Raw genomic sequence first — 16,430 nt, forward strand, 5'->3', positions numbered from 1 at the left:
CTGTAAACAAAAAGCAGGCAGCATTATCTCCCGTCAATGTAAACAAACTTGTTTGTCTTAGTGATTGGCAGAATAAGAAGTAGGACTGAGTGGACTTGTAGGCTCTAAAGTTTTATGCTGTTTTGTTTTTGAGTGCAGTTATGTAACTAAAAAAATCTCCATTTGTAAGTTACACTTTTACAATAAAGAGACTGCAGTACAGTATTTGTATGAGGTGAATTGAAAAATACTATTTCTTTTGTTTATCATTTTTACAGTGCATATATTTGTAATAAAAATAATAATATTAGGTTTGCACTGTGCACTTTGTATTCTGTGTTGTAATTGAAATCAATATTGAAAATGCAGAAAAACATCAAAAATATTTAATAAATTTCAATTGGTATTCTATTGTTATAAGTGTGATTGATCGCAAATAATTTTTTTAATCACGATTAATTTTTTTTAGTTAATCACATGAGTTAACTGCGATTAATTGACAGCCCTACTTAAAACTTTACAAATGTAAAACAAAAAATCCTAAGGTGGGCAACACTAGCAGTGTTTACAAACCAAACCAAAAGTGAAAGATTTAAATCAGGTAATCAGGACTAAATTCTGAGAAGCTAGGTACCTAATACAAATATGCTCAATTGGCAGATCTGTGATTTCCTGCTCCTTTGTAAACAAACATGCACAGCTAGAAAAACAAAAACAAAACACCTCAAGCAATCTTATACAAATTGGATACAAGTGTCAATCTCAGGCTCTGAGTTGATCCAGTATCAAGAAGGGACAGTCTCTCAGCAACTTGACAGATCACAGTTCTGGTAGTTGGGGATACAATGCAAAAAGTTCTAATTACAAGTACAGTATCAACAGCTCACCTGTTTTGAAAGTACATTCAGTTGCCAGGCAATCTGAGCTAGTTGTGTCTGACTTAATTAAAGAACCCTCCTAGCTTATGGGCAAGTCTCTTCAGCTTAAACAGAGAAACAAAACCCTGAGATAAACTAAATACCACCAGGACAAATGTGCAAATAGACACGTGCAGTCTGAAATCCCAGGAAAGACCAGGCATAGGTAAATGATGCAATACAAAATACAGTATCTAATAAAGAGTAAGCATTTGCTATGTCAATTGGCCTGAAAGACAGTTTTTTTTATTTTATGGAAGAGGGAGAGAGCTGCCTACACTAGAGAGCTTTGAATCTGGTAACTACTTCTTTTTACTTTATTTATTTTCAAATCTAATAATAAATATTAAAGGCCACTGTGATAGTCCTGTTTCAAATGCTGTTTTATTCTAGACTCATGCATATGGACACTGCTGGTTTGCCTAATTTAAAGTTAAATGAGTTTAAAAGGGTAACACCTGAGCAGGGTAGTGGTTTCTTTGTTTTTAATATCCTGAAATGCTATTGATTACAGGAGTTTGTAAATTCCCTCTGTGGTGCTTTTGGATGCATGATAATAGACACTGTTAACCATTATTATGGAAATAACATGCATTGTTTTGTAGTTAAGGTACTATTCAATTAAGCCATGTCATTGTTGTAAGATCCTTAAAAATTATATTAAGCTGTTACACTGCTTGTTTAAGAAAATTCTGGCTCTCCTGCTTTAAAGAATATTTTTTAATCACCCTTATCCTGTAGATAATTCACAGGAGGCACTATCAAAAATATTGTAAAACCTGCACATTAACCTTTTTCAACACAGACTTATCAGGGCTGGGGTGGTTTAGTTAAGTAACTAACATTTTCCCTATGAAAATTCACAGAAAGGGCACATAATGCTATATCTTGAAGATGCACACCGAGGCCATGGTTACACTTACAGTTCTGCAGCGCTGGTAGTTACAGCTCTGCAGCGCTGGTAGTTACAGCTGTGTTCGTACAGCTGTGTAGGGCCAAGGCTGCAGTGTGGCCACACTGACAGCTACCAGCACTGCAGTATGGCCACATTTGCAGCATTTGCAGCGCTGTTGGGAGTGGTGCATTGTGGGCAGCTATCACAGCATTCAAGTGGCTGCAACGTGCTTTTCAAAAGAGGGGGGTGGGGTGGAATGTGACAGGGAGCGTGGGGGAGACAGAGAGAGTGGATTTTTGGAGCTGACACTGTTCTCAGCTCCCTGCCTTGCAAGTTGTAAGGACTGGAAGATACACAGTGCCTACCTTCAATCATTTTAAAAGTTTTGACCTTTCCCCCACCTGTCTCTTATTCACTAAATGCTAATTATGCACTCCTAAATAGCCGTAGACCACATAAACAGTTGCTCAACATTACCCCCCCCCCCTCCTCAGGCAAACAGCTTTGAACATTCCAAAGCAATTCTCCTGCCTTGGCTAGCTCGCTCACTGGAGCACAGAGCAGCTGTGTTTGTTTTTTAGCAAGTAGCTATGGGGCGATCGGAGTTCAGCCATTCTTCTGGTTTGTTGTGGACAGGAATTCTGGGATACCTCCTTATACCCCGGAGGCCAATAAAAGCGCTGGTGGTGTCCACACTTGCTGACCAGCGCTGCATCACCAGCGCTGGAATCGCTACACCCGAGGCAGACCAGGTGTACAGCCAGCGCTGCAACCAGGGAGTTGCAGCGCTGGCCGTGCTTTGCAAGTCTGGCCACATCCTGAGTTGCAGCGCTGTAACCCCCTCACCAGCGCTGCAACTCTCCAGTGTAGCCAAGCCCCGAGATAGTTTATAGACTATGCATTTTCTTTTGCAAAGAGCTATTGAAAAAAAGAGAAGGTTGAGATGTATACAGAAGAGGCTGATGAATGCCATTTAATTTGCTGGTAAGAGATGGAATAACTTTTTAACTTCCAGTTCAGCTACAAAAGGGCAACAGAATTCAGAGCAGTGGTGCACTGAATTGCCATTTATGCCTAAACATGCCTTTCTTTGGAGATCCATTTGCCCAATGTGGAAGAGGTGTACACTTGGTGAAAAACCATTTTAAGAATATAGAAAGGCACAGCACCACAAAAAAAATAATTTTACTTAGCACTTTCACAGGACCTTCCAGTTTCAGTGCTTATAAATGTTAACTCATCCTTAGCACCCATCGACTTCAGTGGGGCCACAATAGCTAATCACAATAGTTTAACACCAAGTCAGAGTGCCTATTTGATAAGGTGGCAAAATAAACTGCAACATAAAACACACATTCAAACCAGAACCCTTTGGGCAATAATGAGAGAAAATAAGAGTTTTCCAAAAGCCATCAACAGCAGAATAAGCTAAAGTTTTTCTTCAGCATACTTATTTAAATAGATGTACATCTCTCAGTTAGAACAAAACTTAGTACTGAGTGAACTACACACCTCTGCATCATATGTAAAAGCACTATGCCAGAAATACCATATGCTTATATAAATCCTACATATCTGAACAGGACCGTAAAAAGTGTAGTACTAGATCAGCGTGAGGGATGAGAGTTTTACAAAAATGGTACTCAATGTTGTGGTATACTTTCACGTTCAGAGAAAGCTGACTGGTGAGGCATTTAGAGCCCCTGGACCAAATTAGGCCTTAGAATGCTTATATATAATTACAGCTAAAGTCAACAAAAGCATCCACAAGCAGAATTTAGGGGCAAACATGAATTAAAATGTCTTCTATCCTCACTAATGGTTTGCTTACATATAGCAGTGACATGACACCATACAAGAAACCACCACGTTTAGTTCCACTACTGGAAAGATCATTCATATGCACACAAACCAGCAAAGGCCCTAAAGTGGAGCCCTGTTGTAGTCCAGCCATGATGGAAGACAGATCACCAGGCTCACCATCTGTATATAGATTCATAGATTTTAAAGCCATGAGGGACTATTATGATAATCTAGTCTGGTCTCCCACATAATGCCAGCCAAATGGTTCACTAGTAATTCTTCTATAAATATATTTTGCTTTCTTTCTGAGACCTACAGCTTTGAACCCATTTAAAAGCTACATCAGAAAAGAATATTAATTAATACCCTGTAGTTAGTGTCAAAAGCTTACTGATGATCAAGCAAAATGGCTCCACAGAGTCTCTTTTGATCAGAACTGTAAGGACTTTGCCTCTAAATCCTGATTGTGCAATTTCAGTGTAATAGAAAGGCCTGACATCTGATTGCATATAATTTGGTAATCTGCTCTGCTGTAAATGTACTTGGCACAGATTTGATTGCGAACTGTATGTTCTTTCATTTTTAACCCTTCCTCCCCCCTCCCCAACAAAGGTGGATTAGCACTGGTTTCCTTTGTGTACAAGTTCTTATTCAGTTGTGCTATGAGTTTTAAGACCAAAGTGCTTGCAGCCCTTCTTGGCTTCTGTGGTGATGCCCCAGTTCTCCTGTGATGCCCCAGTTCTCTGTGGTGATGCCCCAGTTCTCCTGGCTTCCCAAGTTCTCTCCACCACCCTGGCCCTCTTAGATGTTCATCTTTCCCTCTCAGATGTTAACAGTTATGGAACTTCCTAGTCTTTGGCTTTCACAGTTCTATCCAGTGCTAGTCGGTAGCTCTGTCTCTCTACCAGTTCTTCCTCCTATTGGCTAATGTTCTTGATTATTGGTTCTAATGGAATGACTTATGCATGAAGTGGAAATAGCAGTTTGTCTTTGTTTCCATAGCAAACAGAAACCTTAGTTTTACCAGATGATGTGAGCCAAAGAAATGACAACAAACTCCATCTGAACTGTAGGAATTGTGCATCAAGGTAATCAGTGCTGATGGGTTTATTAGGATTTACCAGTTCTCTTCCCTGAGAACAGTTTGCTCACATGTCACAAGTCTGCTATGGAAGTGTAAGATTTCCGAGAATGGTGTTTAAACAATTTTTCTGTAAGGATATGGAGAAACTGCTACACTGAGCTAACTCGTTACCTAAAGGCTGATGTACTGTAGGCACCCATAATAAACAAGTCTTGGAGGAATATACACATTTTAAACTAAAGTCAATGGGTCTATTCTTGTGCTTAAAGTTAAATGCATGCTTAAGTACTGTGCTGGATCAAAGCCAGAGTTCTCAGACTCTTGCAGAACTTTAAAACTTTTAAAAACTTTTAAAACTTAACTTTAAAAATCTCCATCAATTACTCAAAATTGTTTGCAATAAGTTTTTCACAAAAACCAAACATGATGGTGTTATATTGTGAGTAACAACCTTCCCCCTCAAATTAAGCAAAACAGACTAATGTTAAAATTGCTGGCAACTCTACCTACTCCCCCCTGAGTCTTCTATAAGCTAACACTAAATAAGGAAGACATTTTTAAATTTGCACCAGTTCCACCATCTGCTATTTACTGAACTGGTCATGGTGAGTCAGCCAGCCTTCAGCACTGAAGCACAATGTGTGATGTTTGCATCATAACACAGCAAAGCAGTGTCACATTACAAGGAGGATACCTGTTGAGCCAAACTCCAAATACTTGGGGTTAGCAGATTAGAAGACATAAGACTGAGAGGTGCCAAACAGCCATATATATTATTGCCCATCCAGCCAGACCACCTGAATAGTAGAGATTTCAAAGCAAACCATTAAAATCTGAGTAGTGGCCAGGAAATTATTGAAAATTAATTACCTGGGATTTTGTGTAAGTGCCCTGTGTCAGCAGTATGGCTGCAGTCTCCTGACACTAGTGAGCACAGCTGAGTGTATCAGCTAGGCCCCCTTACCAACCACCCCTTCTGACTGGCTGAGGAAGCCAGCGGGACTCTTCTTATGTCCAGCCCCAACAGTAGCTTGCTTGCTGCTTAGTGTATGTGCCCACTGATTCTCTATCTCCCTGCACCCAATCCCAGTCCTGTGTTAGAACCCAGCCCTATCCCTGCCTGCCCCGACTCAAGGCAATGCCTCAACAGGCTGCTTTAATTCCTGGTTCTGACTCTGCCTCACCCCTGGGCTCTGGCGTTCATGCCCTGGCTCCTGCTCTGCTTGCTAGACCTTACTCCTACTCCACCCAGTATGCCAGACTGCTCACGACCCAATCTCCCAATGACCTTTAGCTGATACGTAGCATCTATAATACCATTTATAGAGCACTTTCTATCTTTAAAGCACTGTACATACTTTAATTAATCCTCACCTCACCCCTGTGAGGTAGGGTAAATTATCATTCCTATTTTACAAATTGAGGAGCTGTGAAATCTCCTAACTGAAACCATAGATTCTTATTATCAATAGATAGAGGGTTTTTTCCCTTAGTAGATAATGTTCAGTCTTTTGGGTAAAATATTCAAAAATGCACCAATTGTTTTCTGTGCCCCATTTTTGTGCTAAAAACTCAGTATTTACATCTCTAACTACTTGGGTTACATCCATAGTCAGATAGAAGTGAAAGTACTCAGTAGCTGAACTACTATTCTCCCTTACAAAATTTGCCCCATTTTAAAGCAAAAGTGAAAACAGCGGACAAAAGGAGGATCCTGTGGTTAGCGTGCTCAGCTAGGACTTGTGAGCTGGGTTAAAGTCCCTGCTCCATCTCAGATTTCTTGTGTGACTTGGCCAAATCAATTACTCCCTCTGTAAAATGGGAATATAGCACTTCCCTACCTCACAAGAGTGTTGTGACGATAAAGACTATAAGACATTCTGACACCATTCTAAAGGAGGCCACATAAGTATCTGAGACTGACAGACCATCTGTATAGGCTTGGGGAGATCCTCTGTAATTTGAATCCTTATATTTTCACTAAAGATTTTATTTTATGTAGCGGTTACATTACAAATTACTCATTTATACTCAGATGGCTAAAAGCAGAACTTAAAAGTTCATGTTGCATAGAGGTTTTTGATTTTGCATCAGTCATATACAACAGCACACAAAGAGGTAGTTGGATACCAAAACCAGTATCTGACTATTCTGACTCTGATACAGTGATCCATATTACATCAATTAGGGCTCTGCTCTTTTGAGTTAATGCTCTGGATTTAAAATGAGTAGTGACTGCATGCCTCATGATCTCTTTTATTACCCTATCAATATTAATGCTGCTCAGAAGAATAAGTTCAAAGTATAGTTTAGACTGTTTATTTGAGCATTCAAATTTTCTAAGACAGGGATATTAGCACTAAATGTTTGACAGAAGCATCCAGCAATTGGTTTTCAATTTAGGAAAATTAAGCTGCACGTAATCTGTTGAGGGTGGGTGCACTAAAGGGGAAAGGAAGCATAAGGAACCTTTCCCTTCTACTCCCTGTAAGCATCAGAGCAAGTGCTCTACCTAGCATTCAAGAAACCACACTAGGAAGGAGGGCTCAGTTCTAGCAGGCACGGCATGGACCTATGTTCCTGTAATCTGCTGACCAAGTACTGTACTCCAATAAATTCATACACTCATGTTTGGTAATCGCCAATTACCTGATTTCAGAACTGATGGTCTGTTTTCCCATTTACTACAGTTAAAAACAACTACATATAGCATTGAAAACTGATAACCAAATTATCAGACACCCAGTCCACCTTCCAGAAGCTTCAAGGTTCTAGCAAAATGAGCTCCCACCAATAGTTCACAATCACACCCACTCCCCTCGCCAGTATCTAATGACAATTGATCCAACACATTCCCCTTCCCCACTAGCTTCTGCTCAGTTCTATAATTTTCTTATCGTTTTGATAGGCATAAACAAGGATCCTGATGTGTTAAACATTCTCCTTTAAACTTAGGTCTGGTCTACAGTATGCATTTAAACCGAATTTAGCAGCGTTAAACTGATTTAACCCTGCACCCATCCACACAACGAAGCCCTTTATACTGATATAAAGGGGTCTTTAAATCAATTTCTGTACTCCTTCCTGATGAGGGGAGTAGCGTTGAAATCGGTATTGCATGTCGGATTAGGGTTAGTGTGGCCGCAACTGGACGGTATTGGCCTCCGGGCGGTATCCCACAGTGCACCATTGTGACCGCTCTGGAAGGCAATCTGAACTCGGATGCACTGGGCAGGTAGACAGGAAAAACCCCGCGAACTTTTGAATTTAACTTCCTGTTTGCCCAGCGTGGAGCTCTAATCAGCATGGGTGGCGATGCAGTCCCAAATCCCAAAAGAGCTCCAGCATGGACTGTACGAATGATACTGGATCTGATCACTGTATGGGGAGACAAATCTGTTCTATCAGAGGTCCGTTACAGAAGACGAAATGATAAAGCATTTGAAAAAAATCTCCAGGCTATGATACAGAGTCCACAGCACAGTGCTGTGTGACAAGCGTAACGGAAAGACAAAGAATCAAATGGACCCTCATGGAGGGAGGGAGGGGGTACTGAGGACTCCAGCTATCCCACAGTCCCCGCAGTCTCCAAAAAGCATTTGCATTCTTGGCTGAGTTCCCAATGCCTGGAGGGTCAAAAACATTTCCCCAGGTGTTTCAGGGTATATGTCGTCAATTTACCCTCTTCCCCCTCCCCCAAAAGAAAAGGGAAAAAAATTGTTTCTTGCCTTTTTTCAGTGTCACCTTATGTCTACTGCATGCTGCTGATAGACGGGGTGCTGCAGTTCTGAACACCAGCATCACCTTCCCGGTGGCAGATGGTACAATACGACTGATATCCGCCTTTATCATCAGCCCGTTAGTGCTCCTGGCTGGCCTCGGTGAGTTCGGCCGGGGGCGCCTGGGTAAAAATGGGAATGACTCCCGGTCATTCCCGGCAGATAGTACAAAACGGCTGGTAACCGTCCTCATCATAGCAACTGGAGGCTGAGCTCCATCAGCCCCCTGCTTTGATGTCTAAAGAAAAGATTCTGTACTGCCTGGACTATCATAACAGCGAGAGGCTGTGCTCCTCTCCCCCCTGCCACCCTTTAATGTCCTGCCTGGACTATCATAGCAGCTGGAGGCTTCCTCCCCCTCATTTTATCTCACTAAAAAGTCAGTGCTTCTTATTCCTGCATTCTTTATTACTTCATCACACAAATGGGGGGACACTGCCATGGTAGCCCAGGAGGGTTGGGGGAGGAGGGAAGCAACGGGTGGGGTTGTTGCTGGGGCACCCCCTAGAATGGCATGCAGCTCATCATTTCTCTGGGATCTCTGGGGCTCTGACACAGAGCGGCTGCGCTCTCTGGTTCTCTAGTACACTTGCCCCATATTCTAGGCAGGACTGACTCTATTTTTAGACAAAACATAAAAAAGGGAATGACCCAGGGAGTCATTCCCATTTTTGTCCATGCACCCCCGGCCAACCTCAGCAAGGCCAGCCAGGAGCACCCATGACAGCAGCAGACAGTACAAAATGACTGATAACCGTCATCTCATCGCCAGTTTACAATGGCAGACGGTGCAATAGGGATGGTAACCGTCTCTGCTACCTTGCAAAGGCAAATGAATGCTGCTGTGTAGCACTGCAGTACTGCGTCTGTCAGCAGCATCCAGTACACATACGGTGACAGTGACAAGGCAAAACGGGCTCCATGGTTGCCATACTATGGCGTCTGCCAGGACAATCCAGGGAAAAAGGGTGCAAAATGATTGTCTGCTGTTGCTTTCACGGAGGAAAGACTGAGTGACGACATTTACCCAGAATCACCCACGACATTGTTTTTGCATTGGGATCTCAACCCAGAATTCCAATGGGCAAGGGAGACTGCGGGAACTATGGGATAGCTACGGCATAGCTACCCACAGTGCAATGCTCCGGAAATCGACGCTAGCCTTGGTACATGGATGCACACCGCCGAATATATGTGCTTAGTGTGGCCGCGTGCACTCGACTTTATACAATCTGTTTTACAAAACCGGTTTATGTAAAATCGGAATAATCCCGTAGTGTAGACATACCCTTAGAATAGCTGTTCATTTTCTTTACAGACCAAAATTAGAACCTAAGATTTCCAGTATCAAAAAACATTCCAATGTAGAGCCCAGACTATACAGGCAGCACCACTGCAGTAGCCCGTAATTATTCCATCACTATACTCTGACCAGACCAGCTTCTTTCAGGGCAAGAGAAATGGAACCTCCCTCTTATTCCATTTTCCAGGGAGCTAAAGGAAAAGTAGGGATTTCCTGCCCCCAATAAGAAACTAAAGGAGCAGTGAAGGTTCCCTCTAACTCTCATATACCCGAACAGGACTAAAAGACAAAGGCCACGTCCAGACTACCCGCCGTATCGGCGGGTTAAAATCGATTGCTCGGGGATCGATATATCGCGTCTAATCTAGACGCGATATATCGATCCCCGAGCGTGCTTATATCGATTCCGGAACTCCATCAACCCCAACGGAGTTCCGGAATCGACAGAGAGAACCGCGAACATCGATCCTGCGCGGTGTGGACGGGTGAGTAATCCGATCTTAGATATTCGACTTCAGCTACGTTATTCACGTAGCTGAAGTTGCGTATCTAAGATCGATTTCCCCCCCGTAGTGTGGACGTGGCCAAACTGTTCCCACTCGTATCCCCTAGTATTCCAAGGAGGAACAACAGGAGAGTCACAGACCCAGCAAGCACATACAATGCAAGTGCTCAACAGCAAGTGACAGCCTCTTGACTCATTTCCAGATGGAAAACAGAGCACCTTTTTCCAATACATCTACCTCTTTAAGGCAAACTTCTATCCACCAGATATATATATAGCCCCTATCTCTCTAGTATCAGAAGCTTATAAAAAGTGCTCCCATGCCTACACAGAGGCATAAAAGAGCCTCTCCCGCATGGCAAATGGAGACACAACTGTCTCCACTTTTCACCCACTCAACAGAGTGGCGTGAACCCACAGATGCCCCTCTCTTCCTTTCTTTCCTGAGGCCACGTCCAGACTAGGAATTAAAATCGATTTTAGATACGCAACTTCAGCTACGAGAATAACGTAGCTGAAGTCGAATTTCTAAAATCGAGGTACTCACCAGTCTGGACGGCGCTGCATCGATGTCCGCGGCTCTCCGTGTCGATTCCGGAACTCCGTTCGGATTGATGGAGTTCCGGAATCGATGTAAGCGCGCTCGGGGATCGATACACCGCGTCCAGACTAGACGCGATATATCGATCCCCGAGCAATCGATTTTAACCCGCCGATGCCGCGGGTTAGTCTGGACGAGGGCTTAGAGGCCCTTTGCCTCCGTAGTCTGGCACTTTTCTGCTTCTCTCCTTGCCACTGTGGCCTTTGTTCCTGCCACATGTGTTGAAAGTTTCATTCCAAGGCTTTCCAGGAGACCCAGCTATAGTATTATTATAATACATATCCACAATATACCAGCATGGCTACTGTGAACAGCAAAACATGTCCTCCTTTAATACCAAAATGTCTTCAGTATCAAATATGTCCTGGGCATTCTAATCCAACAAAATGAATCACCTGCCTATGTTTCAGCAGAGGCAGGATGTAAATAAGTCCAGTTTTCTCTGAAAGGAAGGGTCTTGCTCCAATTTAGGGGGAAAATCTGTAATTTGAAGCCTCTATGATTCTGTATTTTCAGCTACCTAAAAGCCATGCCTTTTCAGAGAGCAAGTGAGTGAATTAAGTCTAGTGTTTGATGGAAAGGATTCATAAATATTGACAGTGCAGAAGTTTGTGAGAAGGTAAAGCCCTCATTAGGCCTGGGTGAAAAAAATGCCAGCTAAGGCCTAAGGGAGAAATACCACCAAGTGCTCATTTTCTGAATAAACTTTTTCAACAGAACTACAGTGAAATGTTCTCTAGAGCTGTAAGCTCTGGGAAACAAACTCCACCAAGCCTTCTGAATGACTTTCTGCTTACCCACTGGTGAGGTGATTATCAACTGCCAAAATACACCTATTGAGCTTGCAACAGATAATGTCTAAAACAATGCTAATAAAAAAAAAAGGCATGACACCAGGAACTCAAATTGCTCCAAGCACCAGAATCACTGGGGCTTCTGTAACTGAAAGTAAACTACAGATAAAGTTTGTTGTGTCCCACAACTTAAACATCAATAAGGTTATTAACTGCTGTTGTGGTGTGTGAGATGAACCCCAAGCTCACTGATATTTGACACTGCAAAGCATGGAATGCTTAGCTGCCTCTGAAGTATTTAGTTATATGTGCATTTTAGAATGATGTTGTACACAATTGCTGAGTTGCAACTTGATGAATATCAACCACTTTATTCAGCTTAATATAAATATATTTGGGAGATGGAAGAAAAACTAAAGACCAAGAATTGGGTTCCTAAAGCTTAGCTTCATACCGTAAATCCTCTAAATAAGAATTTAGGAGCCTAATTTTAGGCATTCTTTTTTTAAAATTTCAGAACACCATTAGGGCCAAGCATAATATATTCAGGAACCGTCTCTTAGACCATCTTTTCACATTCATGAAAGCAATTTTCTTATTTGGCCTACTGTTAGCATTTGTTTTATATTACTACATGCTGTTCCTACAAACTTCACCCACACCTCCCCACAGCCAGGAGAGGGAGGTAGTGCCAAAGTAGCCAGGCATAGTCTAGTGCTCTCTGCCAAGACTACAGGCAGGATGGGATGGCAGAGGACAATAAATAGCTTTTTGGGATCCAACTGGCATCTGGAAAGGACATGTTTTGATGGAAGGGGCAGAAAGAAGAAGCCAGAGAAAAGCCTATATTTAGCAACAGAGGTGGTAATTCTAACTGAAAGTAGAATATGGAACTTCTAGTTTTCCTGCATTTTTAATAAAGAAAGTACAGAAGATGAAAAGCGGAATAAAATTATTTAATGTCTGCTCAGAACTCATCAATATTCAGAGAAAATGATGAAGATGTGGAGTTTCCATTGTGGTATGTAATGAAAATTGAGCAAAATGTGTATCTGTTTTCAATTTGGTAAGTGGTTTGACTTTTTTAAATGCAGTTCTTAAAGTTATTTTCCTTTTCAAATCATGAAGGTAACATTGCTTGTCAGCTGTTTAGCAGATTCTTAAACACAATGGCTTGTATTTTATTTAAATACTGCTCCTTTTACACAGGAATATGTTGTATAAATATGGAATGTTTCACTTACTACTTTTTAAAAGATCAGCAACTGCCTTTGAATTTTAGAAGTGAGAAAGGTCTCCAAGGGACTGCAAAATGGATAATTAGCTTTTAAGACATTATCTGCTGTCTGTTTTTTACTTTTATTTTGTATTGCAGATAACGCAGTCGGAGTCACGATCAGTTGTTTTAAAATGCTCCTCAGTGGAAATAATCCTACAGTTTGTTTCTATATGTGCTTCATTTCCAGATTTTCTGCTCTTTATCCCACTCCCCCAGGTTTCTAAGTACCAATCTCCATGGAAACACTCAATAATGTTAGTGGGTGGTGTTATCACGGCAGGCTTCCCTACAGAAGATCTCAGACATATGGATTATTTATGAACTTGCATGACAGCACCTACTGAAATATCTTCTGGGCAAATTTCCACTTCCCTGAAAGATAAAGGCTTCAAAGAATGACATCCTCACTCAATGTCCTCAAACTCAAAACCGGGGACTCAAAAAGCTGAGCTCGGGCACCAACGGGAGTGGGCCCATTCATTAGTTCCCACACCTATTTTGCTGCTGCCTGAAAGTTTCCCTTACCTTAAATAAGTACCAGTTGTCATCACATAAATTCCAACTTACTGCTGTTCATTCCAGTCCATGACATTTGAGATAGTTCTGATTTCAGACCATAATACTTCAATGTTGTTGTAGCCGTATTATTAGGACATGAGAGAAACAAGGTGAGTGATGTGTTATTGGACCAACATTTGTTAGTGAAAAAGACAAGCTGTTGAGCTTACACTGAGCTCTTCTTCATTTCTGGGAAATGTACTCTCTGTCACAGCTACAAGGTGGATTTTTTATTGTAAGATATTTCCAGGGACCAATCAAGGTGTTAACACCCCTCCAGTCAGACTGGGGAAAGGAAGGGGGATGGGAAGGCAGCGGAAGGGGAGGGGGATTAAGTGGGTTATAGATTGTTGTAATACAGCATAACTCCAGTGTCTCTATTCAGTCCTTGATTTTTAGTATCTTGCAAAGTTATGAATTTAAGCTCCCAGGCTTGTCTTTTGAAGGTGTTGTACAGGTTTCCTTTGAAGATGAGAACAGAGAGGTCAGACATCGAGTGATTTTCTTTGTGAAAAGTGTTCATCCACAGGTGATATGATGTTTCAGTCTTTTATCATTTGTGTGAGTTCACTTCATTTGAGAGCATAGTGATTGTCTAGTTTCACTCATACAGTTGTTAATGGGGCATACCACATGTTGTGTTAAGAATGTATATGACACATGAATCTTGAAGGTGTATTGTGAGGGATGTTGAGCATCAGAGCAGCGGAGATATGACTAGAAATTTTGCATTTGTTGTTCTGGTGCCACTCTGAGCTGGTGTGTCCTAATCTGTGGGGAGCTTGCTTCTGATGAGTTTGGGGGGTTCGTTTGAAGGCCAGAAAAGGGGGTTCAGAAAAGATTTCTTTCAGAATGTGGTCCCCATTGAATATGGGTTGTAACTCCTTAATGATATCCCATATGGGTTCCAGTTTGGGGTGGTAGGAGCATAAATTTATAATCTCACCCACCTTGTCTCTCCAGAATATTTCAGATATGTGACAGTTAAATAAAAAGTCAGGAACAACCTGTACCACTGTTGGGGATCACCAGAAAATGTTACTGTAGAGGGTCTTGCTAGTTCTATGTCTCTGAGTCATTAACTCTTAAAGCAATGGGAGAGGGGCTAGGGGAAGAGGTTTGTCAGCTATGGCAACTTGGTTTTGATACCAAGCATATCACCAGTAAAATCTATCTTCCATGCCCGATTCTCTCTAACTCATAAGAATCTTTTTTCGGTGCTCCTGCTGCCTCCAGGTTGCATTCATGCAAACAGCCAACACATTAAGACATCACAGGGTGCCAAAACATTACCCAAGAGATCAAGAATATCTGCCAGTTTCTTCAAAATACCATATTGCATTGCATGAACTTGTCAGAGAGACAGTTTTCAAAAAATTGAGCATGTCTCTTCACTGTGGATAAATACATCAGTTTTTATGTATCTACTGAGAGTTTGTTACATTAAATTTTACAATGCATTTCAGCAGAGGCATATTAATATGCAGGAAGCAGACCCTGTAACAATACAGCACATAAGAGGTAGGTTCTTAACCAGCTCACTTTTTCAGGGGGGGGGGGCGGCTACTTTTATTCAGTTTCCTATGTGTCTTTACTCATGCAATAAAGGCTGGTAGCAGGGTGTAAAGGGAGAGGGCAGAGGAGAAAGAAGGAATTAATATAAAATGTAGAAAGCATCTAAAGGTACAACCTTGACAGAAGCTTTGTCATTCTTCATCCTTGGATATAAATTTGGAGCTGCAGACTGCGAGAGAATACCCAGGTATGCCAGATATTGCTGAAGGGACTTGGCCAAGTCCACATCCTTTTCCAGCTCATAATTCCTTTCATTATCAGCAGCACTCCGCTTTGAAGTCCTGCACATCAAAACCAAGGAAAAGAATGTTACCGGCATAAATGATATACACTGAACTCAGAAAAAAAAAGTCACTACATTTTATATTTGAAGCTATACGAGTCAGCTCTGTGTGAATGTTCTTAACAAAAAATACCTACGAAGTTTTAAACATGACACCAGAAAATGTGGAAAATTTCTATATTTCAGCAAAATGGAAACATAACTCCACTGGTAAGGTAATAAAATAATGATTATAATTCATGATCTAATTGCAAATCAACTACAAAGCCTGAATCAGGACAAAGTTTTGTCCAAAGAGGAAAAAATATTTGTAAATACAAGAGCCAACATTACAGTGCACCTTAAAGGGACACACAGCTGTACTTACAACAGAACTTCAAAGTAGTTATTAAACCTACAATCGGAATCCATTTCATTTCAGCCCCAATGGGTGGGTCCCAAACCTAACTTGCAAAATCCCCAGATGCCATTGGCAAAGGACATGCAGTGTCCACTAACCAACCAGTCGGGCTTAAATGAGGTTATGGGATGGAATGAGAGTTTCTTCTGATCTGCACCTGTGACCAGGATTCTTATGTGATATATAGGTTACCTATTTTTATAGAATATGTTTAGCTTGATTCTGACCTCAGATTGAGTCAGTATGCAATGGTATGGTATATCTGCACGTCTCTGAAGCTCTGCTCATGTTCTTCACATTCTCTTTTTTTTCCCTTAAGTCTCCAACTCTTACATCTGTCAAAAAAAAAAACAAAAACGCAAAACCCTCAAATGTGACCAAGTGTAACTGCTCTAGAGGTGTCTGTGAGTCTGCAGAAAGTCTGGAATAACAGCTCTGAGGTGTGAACAACTCCACTCATCTATCTCATTGAGATGTTTATCTTGAGTGCCTAATGATGATAATTTAAATGTCAACATTGTTAACTATTTCATTCATGTAAGAAAGGAGATGGAGATTCCCAGATTTGAATTTCTGTGGGAGACATCTAATTTTGATTTTTACAAGTGGCGTTTGGGACATCCCACCATTTCCTTCCCAATCAAGGAGTCAAGTCAAAGGCGCCCAGTTGCATTC

General features: G+C 41.5%; 1 protein-coding gene across 2 annotated transcripts in view; it reads right to left on the bottom strand.

Annotated features, from left to right (window-relative positions):
• Nucleotides 1-16,430, bottom strand: part of PTPRN2 (protein tyrosine phosphatase receptor type N2) — a 1,065,122-nt gene that overhangs the window by 630,352 nt on the left and 418,340 nt on the right. For both annotated transcript variants that reach the window (XM_030550108.1, XM_030550107.1), the window contains exon 5: nt 15,188-15,353. In XM_030550108.1, coding sequence (XP_030405968.1) covers nt 15,188-15,353 — 166 coding nt within the window. The remainder of the gene's footprint in view (nt 1-15,187; nt 15,354-16,430) is intronic.

Source organism: Gopherus evgoodei, chromosome 2 (assembly GCF_007399415.2).
Source record: "Gopherus evgoodei ecotype Sinaloan lineage chromosome 2, rGopEvg1_v1.p, whole genome shotgun sequence".
NCBI lineage: Eukaryota > Metazoa > Chordata > Testudines > Testudinidae > Gopherus > Gopherus evgoodei.